This window comes from Solanum lycopersicum, chromosome 4, assembly GCF_036512215.1.
Source record: "Solanum lycopersicum chromosome 4, SLM_r2.1".
In the NCBI taxonomy this organism is placed as follows: Eukaryota; Viridiplantae; Streptophyta; class Magnoliopsida; order Solanales; family Solanaceae; genus Solanum; species Solanum lycopersicum.
Window position 1 is genome coordinate 67,678,454 of NC_090803.1, and position 13,665 is coordinate 67,692,118.

The 13,665-nt window shown below is 28.7% G+C and overlaps 3 protein-coding genes across 3 annotated transcripts; all 3 read right to left on the reverse strand.

Annotated features, from left to right (window-relative positions):
- Positions 1–1,942: 1,942 nt before the first annotated feature.
- On the reverse strand, positions 1,943–3,644 carry LOC101247816 (uncharacterized protein At1g76070). Its single transcript, XM_004238343.5, has one exon. It carries the CDS (start codon positions 2,788–2,790, stop codon positions 2,083–2,085), a length of 708 nt encoding a protein of 235 aa, XP_004238391.1. The 5' UTR covers positions 2,791–3,644; the 3' UTR covers positions 1,943–2,082.
- A 742-nt stretch (positions 3,645–4,386) lies between these two features.
- On the reverse strand, positions 4,387–8,486 carry LOC101248098 (thioredoxin-like protein CDSP32, chloroplastic). The gene is made up of 2 exons (XM_004238344.5): positions 5,900–8,486; positions 4,387–5,057 (listed from the first exon to the last, which is right to left on the reverse strand). Exons 1-2 carry the CDS (start codon positions 6,326–6,328, stop codon positions 4,596–4,598), a joined length of 891 nt encoding a protein of 296 aa, XP_004238392.1. The 5' UTR covers positions 6,329–8,486; the 3' UTR covers positions 4,387–4,595.
- Positions 8,487–8,617: 131 nt separating this feature from the next.
- LOC101248384 (F-box/kelch-repeat protein At3g23880) lies at positions 8,618–10,202 on the reverse strand. Its single transcript, XM_004238345.5, has one exon. The coding sequence runs from the start codon at positions 9,977–9,979 to the stop codon at positions 8,804–8,806; it is 1,176 nt and encodes a 391-aa protein (XP_004238393.1). The 5' UTR covers positions 9,980–10,202; the 3' UTR covers positions 8,618–8,803.
- Positions 10,203–13,665: the final 3,463 nt, after the last annotated feature.

Sequence of the window (13,665 nt, forward strand, 5' to 3'; positions counted from 1 at the left end):
ATTCTATTCTTCTCCCACCATTCCTAACATTAAAGACGGATTATAAAATTTATGTATTTCTATAATAATATTAAATTAACATTATATAATGATAATAATAATAATAATAATAATATAATTTACAATTATGTGTGTACACATATAAATTCATAAAACTGCACTATAGATTCGTATGGACAATGTCACTTTAATTTAATTATCAACTTATAATACATTCCACTATTATAACGATTTTAAGTTAATAATATATGATAATAATATTTTTTATAGTCAAATATTTATAAATATAAGAATAATCCAATATATTCACGTGAATTTATAACTATTTTTATAGATCCGTCCTTACGAACATCACCCACACGAAATTGACAGCTAGTCGGACGTATTTTAAATTAAAATCTTGTAGTAGGTCAATGCCAGTATTGGTTTTATAATTATTAAGAGTTAACCAAGTAAACGTAAACAATCAACCAATATTATTTTTTCTAATTTATTATTTAAAAATCAAAGGAATTGTAAATCAGAAGGCAACAATTAAATGGTAGTAGCTGCTTCCACGTTACATTACTTATATTACATGTAAGGTTCAATTTTTTTTTAATTTATATATATCATACCCTTCTTGTATATAATTATATAATAAGAGTATATATTCATGAGTTATATAAATTTTGTCTATTAGTTCACATTACGTAATATGCTTACGAAATTCTGCAGCTATTAGATTGTAATTGACTTTATATACATCAATATAAACGTCTTTTTCTTAATAATAATTATATATACGTATCAAACTTTATAACATTTACCAATTTAAGATATGATAAAATGATAAATGTTTCTTCGATTTTAATTGTCAGTCTCAAATTTGATATTACAAATGAAATTATGTTTGTTTGGTATGCCATACTTTTCTATATGGATTTCCTTAATCGAATCAATAAGTTTTGAATGCTAAATAGTCAAAATACATTATATTTTAAAATTTTAACCTTAGAAAAAGTCATATTATATTCATTTTACGAATAAATGTGAGTCTAGTAAAGATAATTCTCGAGAGAAACAAAGCGCAATTAAATCATACATAGGATTGTTATCAATCTTGGACAAATGAAGGATATAAAACTTTAGTAATTACATGTAAATGTATATTTTTAAACGTGCAAAAATTTTATACACCAAACAAAAACTAAAAAAAATTCAAAAATATGCTCTAACAAATTATCAGTACAACATTAAAATATGTGAAATATCTTTGAAAACTACGGTCCAAAATCAATTTTGGCTGCTTATTTGGACCCTACCCAGAAACTGCATAATAATAGTTGCCACCAAACAAAACTTGTTGTTAGATGTGAAGTGTGAGCATACATATATCAATTACTTGTGTGTACCAAAAATATTACGTGTCCAATTAAAATAATATTTTATTTTATTTGATATTTGAAATTTACAGTGAAACTTTAATTATATTTGGATCGTGTGCTGCATAATCCATTTGATGCCCCCCATAAGATTTTTTAAAATCCTTTTTCTAGTCCATTTTTTCTTCATTTAATAGTGGGAGTGATATTAGGTGACTTTTTATTGTTGTTCTAATTTTGATTTTTTTCTCCCTATTTAATACTAGGATTGATAATAGACGACTTTTTTTTGTTCCAATTTTGAATTAAGAACGTGACCACAAGGTTAGTACAATTTTTTTAGTTCTATCTCGAAGTATTCGTTCAAACTGAAATTCTATCACCAAACTCGATTCAAATAATATATTTCATTTATCATTTTTATTTCTCAAATTTTTTAAAATTTTATATTACGATTTTATTTTATTTTTAGATTCACGTGTCTCTATATCTTTGAAAAATTCGAGCAAAAATTATTTACAAGTACATTAAGTATGAGATGAACAAGCTTTAATCGTAACATAAAAATATATACAGGATTTCATAAAAATAAAACATGTTAAACTAAACTATATTACTTGAATAGTTGAATTCTTTGAAAATATTGTTACACTTGCATCATAGTTTACAACATGATGATTTGTAAACTAATTCTAAGCTTAAATCAACTAAACAAAACTTATTTCTTCAATTGAAGAGGATTTGGTTTAGTCATAGTTCTTCTTTTCCATAAATTAATTTCCTTTTTTGGCTCCAAAGTAAAATTTGGTCTATTATCTCTTCCTATTAAAATTGGAGCTGAAAATGGAATTATTACCTCATCTTCATCTTCAGCTTCATGATAATCATCTCTATCATCATCGGAGTAATATTTCCGATGATCATCAGGTGTAATCTGCACGTTTTTCCAATCGAAATTCGATAAATTACCTTCACGACCACTAGCATATTTCCTCATTTGACTCAAACAGGGTGGTGCTCTGTTTTGTACCTCGCATCTCATATTTGTTTCATTTTTATCAACATCGGTTTTTCTCCGTCTTTGAAAGATATTTTTAAAATTGGATGATTTTTTTTCGAGTGATTTTGGGCGTTCCGTTTTCCTGGGTTTATTGAGTTTCTTCCTCTGTTTGATCTGACCAATGCACGAAACTTTTGGTGATGTTGGTTCTTCTTCCTTTGTTTCGCTATTCGATTTTCTAATTCTCGCTTCAGCTGGAATTATAGATATAATTGGACCAGAAAATCCTTTGTGATTATGATGTAATCTTTTATCTCTACCTGGACTAAAAGGGTGGTTTTGGAATATAACGGTTGCTGCTGCTGCTTTTGGTAAAAATTTCAAAATCATGTTTTTCTTTGGCTTGCTTGGTTTTTCCTTCTCCATTTTTGTACTTTTTTGTTGGTGTTGATATGAAGAACAAAAATATATCTTAGCTTTTTTGGTGTTGAAATGATTAAATTTGAGATGTTTAGGTTGGATTTATATAGGGGGTAAGGATTGGATTATTGACTGAGAAAATGTCTAAAGAGTCAAAAATAGATAAATATTGACTAAGCAAAACCACAGGACAAATCAGTGTAATAAATAAGATTTTATTTTTTGGAAATTTTTTATAAATATAAAGTTTTTAAAAATATTAATGTTTTTGTCTCGGTGAGATAGAGGTAAGATCTGTAACTCTAGCATATTGCCTGTGAAACTAGACCATAATTATTGTTGATATTTTGTATTCAATCAACTTACACGTTTCAGAATTGAATTTTAAATATTAAGTTTACAAATTTTCAATGCTAATAATTTCAATAGTCTTTAAGTTATATGACTAAAATAGGTTTTAAATAACTCTATCCTACTAAAATTAAACGTGAGCAAATTGGAAGATATACTTAATATTCTTTGCCTAGTTAAATTTGAACATGAGATCTTTCTTGTTTCTTGTTCACTTCATTAAGCAATGCAATTAATAGTTCAAAACTAAGTATTTACTATTTTGTTTGCGTCATATTAGTTATTTATTTTTTTCTTTTTGTATCTTTTACGTAATTATAAATAAGAAAAAACAATTTTTCTAATTTATTATTTTTTAGAAACATTCTTACGCTTTCAAAAGCATTGATTATAAAAAATTAAAAATAACTATTTTTAATAACATTAACAACGTAGAATCGCAGAAGTATATTCAAAAATCTTAAAAGGTGTGAAACTACGTGCTAAATCAGCTTTGCCGACATACTAGGAGTTGTTGTCCAATACAAGTTGCCATCGCTAATTAATTAGTACATTAATTGACCTGTTAAACTTATCAAGTTAAATCCTAAGCATTTTCTTAATCTTTGTTTTACTTTTTCTCTTTTGGATAGCTAGAGAATTAGTGTCACGTAACATAATATATACAACAACAACAATAAAAAGAACGACTCAATCTCAAATTATATTATATTATGTCATGCTTCTGATTTGTTTTTTTTTAATATAAATAAATTCAATTTATTTATCATTAATGAAGCTTACCTAATTGCTTAATTTTTTACTATTTGATTGGATAGAATTAAAATAATGAATAATCAAAACCTCCTTTGTCATAACGTTTAGTGGCAAAGGTGAACTCTAGATATAAAATTATAATCAAAATTGTATATAATATTAGTGATAAAACTAGAAATTTTGTGAGGAATATGTAAAATTTAATATATATGTATGAAAAACATTTTCTTATCGATATGTTCTGCACAATTTTCTTTATGTAAATTTATGTAAGTGACCTTAACTTCTGTACAGCTGTTCGATAAGCACCTAACTACCTATTGCGATATAATATCATCACATGACTCGACTAGAACATAAGAAGGAGCTCTAGTTGAGTCATGTAATGATAGAACTCACCAACTCAATAATATTTCACTCTCTTCCCATCCTTCACATTTTTTTAAGTTAAAGATTTTTCGCGCGCTTTAATTAAGATCATTTCAAGCTAAATGATTCAACTAAATCAAGGCTAATAACATTCTCATTCAAAATCAATTATCATGACAATCTTTGATCACTTACAACATAGTTTTACAAACTAAACATACCAAAACTTAAATCTCAACCAAGTCAACTTGGTTTTTTCCCCACTTAACTAGTCCATAATCATTTAACACAAAATCAAATGTCCCAATTAAGTATATAATATGACTTCAACAATATTAATAAGTAACCCTAACTCCTTGATATCTAAGAATTTCTCCAATAAGTTCACCTTTCCCAGAACCAACATACCTTCCACAAATTTCACCATCTCTTATAAACAAAAACGTAGGCACTTCAATAACATCCATGTCTTTCAAAAACTGCATACAACTATCATTCTCATCACCATTCATTCTCGCGAACACGACTGTATCAGCCATCTGTTTCGATAGCTTAATCACTGTTGGATAAACTTTCACACATGGTCCACAATGCTTCAATCCAACGTCGAGGACTATTAATTTTTTATCGATTTTGTGGTCTTGGATTACCTTTTCAACGTCTTCTCTGCTGTGGAGCTGCACTACTTCGGAGTGGCTGTCACCGTAGTAGAGTACATCACCGGCAAGTTGGTCCGGGCCAATGCCTTCTTCCTCGTGGATCTTCTCCATGCTTTTGTAGAAGTTGAAATGTGGTACCTATTGGGAAAAAAAGAGAGCTTATATTAGCTAAAATATTCCATTTATCTTTGAGTTTGATCGTAATTGATAACAATAGGGTTATATATGAGTCACTTTCATAACGAGGGGTATATCAGCTCATGACAAAGTTAAGGGGTATATATATCAGACCTTTTTCCCTACTATTATCAGATCGTGCACGTTATATGGGTGGAAGTTGTAGCAAGATAGTAAGGGTCATAGTGTGTTTAATACGGGTTCAATCGAAACTAGTAACTAATTTAGCCCATTCTATATATTTAATTCACTTAGTAAATTATACATATAAACTTCAAGTTTTGAACCAATAAATTTCAAATACTCGATCCACATCTGGTTATCAAAGAGATTATCTTAAGAAGGGGTTGTAGCTTTCTTTGATATGGATTCACTATACTTAGTATTATAATGCGAAATATATACACTACAAAAAAAACTATGAATTACATGGAGAATTTTCTGAGAATTAATATGAAAATTTACAGAAAAATAAAATTCACACTTTCTTTTTAGTGATACAAAAATCGCTAAAATTTTAATCAATATTATAGTTTTGAAGTTATGATTTCAAAATTGAACCTATCTATGGATCTAAGTCTAAATATTGAAATCGCCTCTTATCGAAAGCTAGATCTAGTCATACTCAATCCATTATATATATTAGATATACACCAATCTTTTTACTAATTAAGTTATATTTCATGTATATCTCCATCCATTTCAATGCAGGTAACATAAAGATCCACAAGTAATTATTTTTTTAAACTATCGTCACATAAATTGAAACAGACGTAATAATACGTGTGAATTTCTAAAATTACCTTGTCAATCTTTTCTCTCCGGCAGAGTGCCTTAGTCTTCTCCGTTTCATCTCCGATCACCAACAAGAAATCGACATCGTTACATGTCTTACTTAAATTCACCATAAAAGGATAAATATTTTTCGAACGTTCACTATCTTTGCCTGCAAATTCAACCACAACTAGTCGATTTTTCGCATTTTTTAATGCTTCATCCAATTCCTCCATACTATTAACCTTTTGTACTCTTTCACTTTTAGCCACTTTTTTCTCAACATCAGGTGCTGCTGTTGCCTTTGTAATCAATAAGGGCTTGTTTGTTTTGAGGTTCTTGAAAATTGATTGTTTGGATTTCTCAAAAGGGAAATTGGAGTAAAGTGAAGGGCTAATTTTTGTAATTGAAGCTAGATTTGGAGAGGGTTTGAGCAAAAAATTTGTGAGAGTAGCCATAGATTAAAGATTTTTTTTTTCAAGAATAGCCACAAAAGGAAGAGGGATGTCAAGTTTAGAAGAAAGGGAGAAATGGAAATGTAGTTTGATATGAGGTTGTGACACTATTGGATTGAGTATCTATAAAAATCAACTTGATAGACTTTGGTTACATAGGAGCCACATATATAAAGAGAATATCAAGTTATCTAGATTTTTTGCTTCTTTTGTTTTTATGTGTGATTTTCTTTGGGTCTTATAAAAATCATAATTTGATAGGTAATTAACTTTGTAATTTGTTTGGCCATTTTTTTCTTAATTGATAAGAAATAATTTGTGGGACAAGAAATTTTTAAAGAATAATTAGTGTTTGATGAAACTTTTAAAAACTATAATTGTATTTATCTAAAAAATGTTTTTAACAAAAATTTACTTTTTAGCTTCTGAAAAGCAGTTACATATGTATAAAAGCACCTTCGAAAATAACAAATAAATTTTTTGACCTCCCGAAAGCTTTGCCAAATAGACTATTAGTTAAAAGTTGAACAGCTTGGTAAAGTTATGCAAGCATCAACGACTAATTTCACAGCTCGAATCTATAATCTATAGGTATTACGAAAATGACTTTACCATTGATTTAAAACTTGTTCTCCTAATAGACTTGGTTGAAGATTTTTATTGATTTTATGTATACACTTCTTACATAATAGAAATAGATGTATTTGTTATATTATACGTGGACTAGCTTATTTCTTTTGCCGTAAAAGGTTTGATAATATAATCTTAGTTTGACTTAGACATATTTGTTTTCTTTTTAAGAGTTCTAAAATGTCAAGTGCTTGATATTTTGTAAGAAAGTTGAAATGAGAAGCGACGTGTTAGGCATACGATTTTTCTATCTGTTTTTATTAGGTTTTGAAGTTTATCGGATTGGCTTATTGGTTATCGATTTATAGAGATGCTAAATTGTTATAGAACCATTAAGATATTGGCTTATCGGTTATTAATTTATCAGTTTTTTATCGTTATCGGTTCGGTTATCGATTTAACCATTAAGATTTGACACAAAAGCAGAAACATTGAAAATCACTTTGAAACAAAATGACAAATCAAATAAACCATGCACTTGAGTTCACAAGTTACATCTTGCTCAAAAGCAAACACTTTTACTTTGTAGAATAATCAAGTGTTTGAGACAACTAAAAATAAAAGTAGAAAATTAATTATCGGGTTATCGGTTAACCTATTAAGAAAAAACTTTAAACCGTTAAGAACCAATAACCCGATAACAAAAAAAATCAAAATCGTTATCAAAATCACTAAACCAATAACTCAATACTATAAATCAATAACTTTTTTATCGATTCGGCTTATCAATTTCGATTCGATTTTGAACAGTCCTAGTTCTTATCATATTTTTTTTCTAGTCTGTTTCAGAAAAAAATGTTTTATTAGAAACAATTTAACTTAAAACTTCAAATTTTAGTCTTGATAAGATAATTTATATCGAGAACGTCTAGTTGTCTAGATTTGTTTTAGATCACGTATTTCAAAAATCTTTCCTTCTTTCTTGTTCAATTAAACACTGTAACATAAATAGAGAAATAAAAATTGAGGAGAAATCCACACAGGACTGGATAAAAAGCCCAAAGGAGAATCAACATGAAATCTCAAGGGTTCTAACAGGCCAATATCAATTGTAGAGTCCAAAGACCAGTCTTATTGGAGACCACATAAACATCCTAGTACTAAAATTTAGTCTTGGCCCATTTTTAAAACCAGTATGGGTATATTCTAAATTTCTTACAATTGCAGCAGTGGGCTTTAATATTTTAATTTTTCTTATCTGTCCGAGTTCTATTGAACATAATAATTTGATATTTGCAACAAGAATTATGGTGAAATGGTAAGTATTCTTTCATTATTAATGAGAAGTCTTGTTCGAGTCCCCCTATTAAGCTTTCAGCTTTGAACTTGCTAGCTACATTGGTGCTCTTTCATTACTCTCTAACATGTATGACTCATCCTCAACACCAATAACAACATAACCACTATGATCCCACATGGTGGATCTAAGGGGTGTACACAAACTTTATCCCTACCTTGTGCCGGAGAGAGACTATTCCCGATGGATTCTAGACTCTTCGTGTTGAACCAAACTTCAACCACTTTGTTATTCCTGTTTTTACATGCTTATGTATCAATTGTCTCGTTTTATTACATATGAGCACCATCTGGATTCACTAACGAGATAGCTATCTTCGATACACTTGAAGAGATTTATTATTGGCAAAAAATTGAGACAGGATATGAAAAACTGGACACAACAGAGTTTATATTTCAGAGTTTAAATAGCACCAACATGGAAAACAACAACAAGAAGAAAGATAATCACAATTATTCTACAAGAGTTGTCTATTTACATATCATACTGAGAAATGGATGGGGTACCATTTCTTACCTCAATAGACTCCTCAATCCATAGCTTTTCGCTTTTCAAGGAGAATTTGGCGAAACAAGACTTTCTACATATAGATTAAGCTCGCTTCCACGGTCACATTCACAACGTGTTTGATCCTCAGGACGATCAACACTGTCATCATCTCGTGAAACATACCACCACACTAAACCTGAAACGTCTTGCAATAGAATTTCATCATTATGAGAGATGAATATCGGCCAAACCACCTTATTTACAAATTTAGGGATCGAACCCACAATAGTCCACGACTCTGCAAGTCCATACTCCTTCATTATCCACACATCTGTCTTGTTTCTATAGTCACAAGTCATACATAGATTACCAGATGAAGACACTAATTTCCAGTTACAAGTGTCACCACTTGGGTTCGGCAATGCTACATTGCCAAACCCCTCATCTCCGGGGTTGAACCATGTCGCGTTACTACCACTACCACCACCAGTGATCCAATGGAACTTTCCTTTAATAAATTTAACATTTTCAGGCAAAGAGATACTTGGGAACTCATGAATGGTTTTCCACGAATTATTTCTTAAACTATAAACACTAATATCAGCAATGAGATAACTAGGTTTACTTGCCACAATTTCAACAATATGGTAATCATTTTGAGATTCAATATAACCAAATCCATAAGCAAATCTACGATTGAACACATCAATTCCTGAATAAGGAAGTTTACTCAACTTTCTAATAGACGGATTCCATAGAAACAGATCCTCAATGTCATTATTATACCAGGTTTTTGAAATAACGAACAATCCATCACATGAACACAAAACATAATAACTTATACCAAAATTATGAAGCTCAACAGGTAAACAGGGAGATTCTCCATACAGGATTGCATTAAGAGAATATGTGCGGAAATTTTTCCATCTACTAGTACGTCCGTCGTCGTGAGTGTGAGTACCTGACCTGATACTAAGAAGCCTGTGGTGAGCAAATTCTCGATTATTGGCTGAAAATTTTACATGTGCTTTGACAAATTCGGGAGTTGAGATGAGAGAACTCCAGGATTTTGAAACAGATCTCATCTTCAGCAATGTTTTTACAGGCAATCTTATGAGTATTTCAACTATTAATTCTATAGGAAGAACTGAATTATCAATGGTTAATCCAGTAATTGACGTTGTTGCTGCTGCTCTGCGCTTCGTGGTTTTCATCGGCGGCGGCGGCGGCGACTCCATTACAGAGGAAACCTAGGGTTTGAAGATTAGTGAATTGGGAGAATCGGTTGACTGGAGAAGTGTTCTTTTAGAGTAGTAGTTTTTTTTTTTTTTTGTAGTCGTAATTTCCGGGATTATTTACTTCTTATTTTACTTTAATTTGGTTTAAGTTTAGATTTAAAAAAATGGAAAAATCATGTAACACATCAACTTAGAAGTGTTATTTTACATGGCATATCTCTGTATAAGTAGATATATAAGTTCTATTTGATTTTTTACGTGACAATTCATGTTTTACACGATATTTTGCGTATTATTTTACATATATTATGTTATTTAAGATGTATATGTTTGCTTGTGCAATATTACACAAATTAAAGCATTTATTTGTGTATATTCAAAATTAAAAGAATGTGCACGGAGATAAATTTATATGGACTAAAAAGGTTCACTCGAAACCCTGAACCAAACGATTATATCGTGTGTATATATGTTTTTTATGTTTATATGTTTAACATTAAACTCTCACGTGCCACAACACAAGTAAATGACTTTGTTAGAGCGACTGTGGTTCAGAAACTAGTAGGCGGATGGGTTTGAATTTGGTTAGCAACATTTTTCAATATTTTTCGCTTGAAATTTTGTACGACATTATTTAGCATATTAATCTCCTCAACGATAATTTTAGCTCATTTATTAGGTGTGCATTAATATACACTTAAATTTATATAGAGTTGAGCAAGTAGGTACATATTCTATTTGGCTTTAAGGTAGTGTCTATTTATTTATTTGTACAAACTTAAAAATAAAAAATATAAATATCTACTAAAATTAAATTAAAAGACATATTCATATACTAAGTAATTAAATTCTCAATATTGTGAGTTTTTCAATTATTTCATAAAGAAAGGAGAAATTTAAACTGTGTTAGCATGTGAATTTTACTTGAAAAGAAAATAGTAATTTGTGAGTGGAAAACTTAAAATAGAGAAATTTGAAGTTTGGGAAACTCCTAAAAGAAGAAATTCCAACTTTAAATTCTTTATTATAAAGTTATGTTATCAAAATATGGAATATTGATTTGCTTATAAAAAACTTATTTGAGATCTTTTACATTTTTTATTTCTTTAAATAAGATGCTATGTGTATCTCATAAGCAACTTACGTTTATAATTCTCTATTTTCTTTTTCTATACTTCCAAATTCCAATAGCTACATCGTGTGAATCCAAGTAGTGAAAACAAAATATTACTCTATAGTATTGGAGAGTTGGAATGGGGTGTGGATAAGGGCTATTAGACTAAGAGTGAAGATAAAAAGCGTGTTGTTAGAGTGCGAAAGACATAATTAATTTGAAATATCACGTGTAAAATTAGATTTTTATATTTTATTTGAAAAGTCATTTTTTCTCATTTTAAAAAACACAAGTTAAAAAAAAAGAATTTATATATTTAACAAACCAAACTTGTAAAAGTTAAAAGAACTTATAATGAACACATCGTTAATAGTTTGTATTTATCTTTTGGAGTTAACGTACCCATTAAAGAAAATTTCATTTAACTAAGCAAGTAATTTTAATATCACATAAAGTGAAAAAAGGACTACACAAATAACCCATGCATATTGAGGGTCGTTTTATAGACAGTAAAGAGATAACTCACTAATCTATATTTTTTCAAGTTATACGATATTTGATAGTTACTAGCTAGTTAGAAAGTAAGTTATTTATATATAAAAATCAAAATATTATCTTACCCAAATAAAGAAAAATAGCTAATATTTACATAAAATTATCTACTCAATGAACTAATGAATTTAATTACCATATCAATCCAAAAGATTAGATAAAGAATAGAACAAGCTTAACTAAATTCTCTCAACCGAAAGTTAAAATTGCTACTATTATAGAGTAAAGGCCTAATATACAAAAATATCTGCTAGTGTAAGTAATGTAATACATATTAAAAAAGAAAAAAAAAAGACAAAATCAAATGACAAAGATGGGTCCTGCCAAAGTGTGAGTCTTTTTGATTAAAATTATATTTTCAAATATATATAAATCACTTTTATAATAATACGAATCTATTTATACGTGAATTATGAAGGAATATGAAGGAGTGCGGAGTTAAAAGGGTAAAAAAAACTGTCAAAAATTCCAAAAGGGCATATCAATTTCTTTTAAAACCAAAACGGTAAAAACGCTAGCGACTTGTACCTTCTGAAAAAGCGAAATCGCTGCAATAGTAGCGATTTCTTAAAATTGTCTTTTCTTTCTTTCTTTTTTTTTTAAAAAAATAAACAAATCGCTCCACACTGAGCGATTTTCAAAATAAAAAATTAATTAATTTTTTCTATAAGTCGCTGCTTCTGCAGCGACTTCCATCAAATTTTTTTAATTTTTTTTTGCTTTATTTAAAAGAAAAATTGATTCAATTTTTTTTAAATCATTGGCAACGATTTTTAATTAGTTTTTTTTTAAAAAAATTAAATCGCTGTAAAGGCAGAGATTTACACTAAATTTATATATATATTTTAAAAAAATCAATTAAATTGCTGCAAAAAAAAATTAGACGATTAAATTAAGTTTTCAAAAAAAATAAAAAATTAAGTGTAAAGCAAAAAATGTGTTAATTAAGAATTCATTTTATGAAAAAGCGGTAAAATCGCTCACGATGTAGCGACTTGTAACTTATGAAAAAGCGAAATCGCTGCAATAGCAGCGATTTCTTAAATTTGCCTTTTTTTAAAAAAAAAATTAAACAAATCGCTCCACACGGAGCGATTTTCAAAATTAAAAATAAATAATTTTTTTCTATAAGTCGCTGCATATGCAGCGACTTCCATCAATTTTTTATTTATTTTTTGCTTTATTTAAAAGAAAAATTGATTCAATTTTTTTTTCAAAAAAAATCATTGGCAACGATTTTTAATAAGTTTTTTTTAAAAAAAAATCAAATCGCTGTAAAGGCAGCGATTTACATTAAATTTATATAATTTTTTTAAAAACATCAATTAAATCGCAGCAAAAAAATTAGCCGATTAAATTAAGTTTTCAAAAAAAAATAAATTTAAGTGTAAAGCAAAAAATGTGTTAATTAAGAATTCATAACATAAAATGAATTCTTAATTAACACATTTTTTGCTTTACACTTATATTTTTATTTTTTTTGAAAACTTAATTTAATCGGCTAATTTTTTTTGCAGCGATTTAATTGATTTTTTTTTAAAAAAATATATAAATTTAGTGTAAATCGCTGTCTTTATGGCGATTTGATTTTTTTTTAAAAAAAATTAATTAAAAATCGCTGCCAATGATTTTTTTTAAATAAAGCAAAAAAAAATTAAAAAAATTTGATGGAAGTCGCTGCTTCTGCAGCGACTTATATAAAAAATTATTATTTTTTATTTTGAAAATCGCTCCGTGTGGAGCGATTTGTTTAATTTTTTTTTTTGAAAAAAAGAAAAGGCAATTTTAAGAAATCGCTGCTATTGCAGCGATTTCACTCTTTGAGAGTACAAGTCGCTAGCGTTTTTACCGTTTTAGTTTTAAAAGAAATTGATATGCCCTTTTGGAATTTTTGACAATTTTTTTTACCGTTTTAACTCCGCACTCTACTCGAATATGAAGTGGCATAGGTTTAGTTTGGTGGTATGTTTGAAGACAAGACAACATTTTTCATAAAGCATACGAGCTTAGTCATTACGTT

Excerpts from the sequence above, each read along its gene's own strand:
- LOC101247816 (XM_004238343.5), bottom strand. The coding sequence starts at position 2,790 with ATGGAGAAGGAAAAACCAAGCAAGCCAAAGAAAAACATGATTTTGAAA.
- LOC101248098 (XM_004238344.5), bottom strand. The coding sequence starts at position 6,328 with ATGGCTACTCTCACAAATTTTTTGCTCAAACCCTCTCCAAATCTAGCT. Across the intron at positions 5,058-5,899 it reads GGAGAGAAAAGATTGACAAG|GTACCACATTTCAACTTCTA; the intron begins GTAATTTTAGAA and ends TTTTCCCAATAG.
- LOC101248384 (XM_004238345.5), bottom strand. The coding sequence starts at position 9,979 with ATGGAGTCGCCGCCGCCGCCGCCGATGAAAACCACGAAGCGCAGAGCA.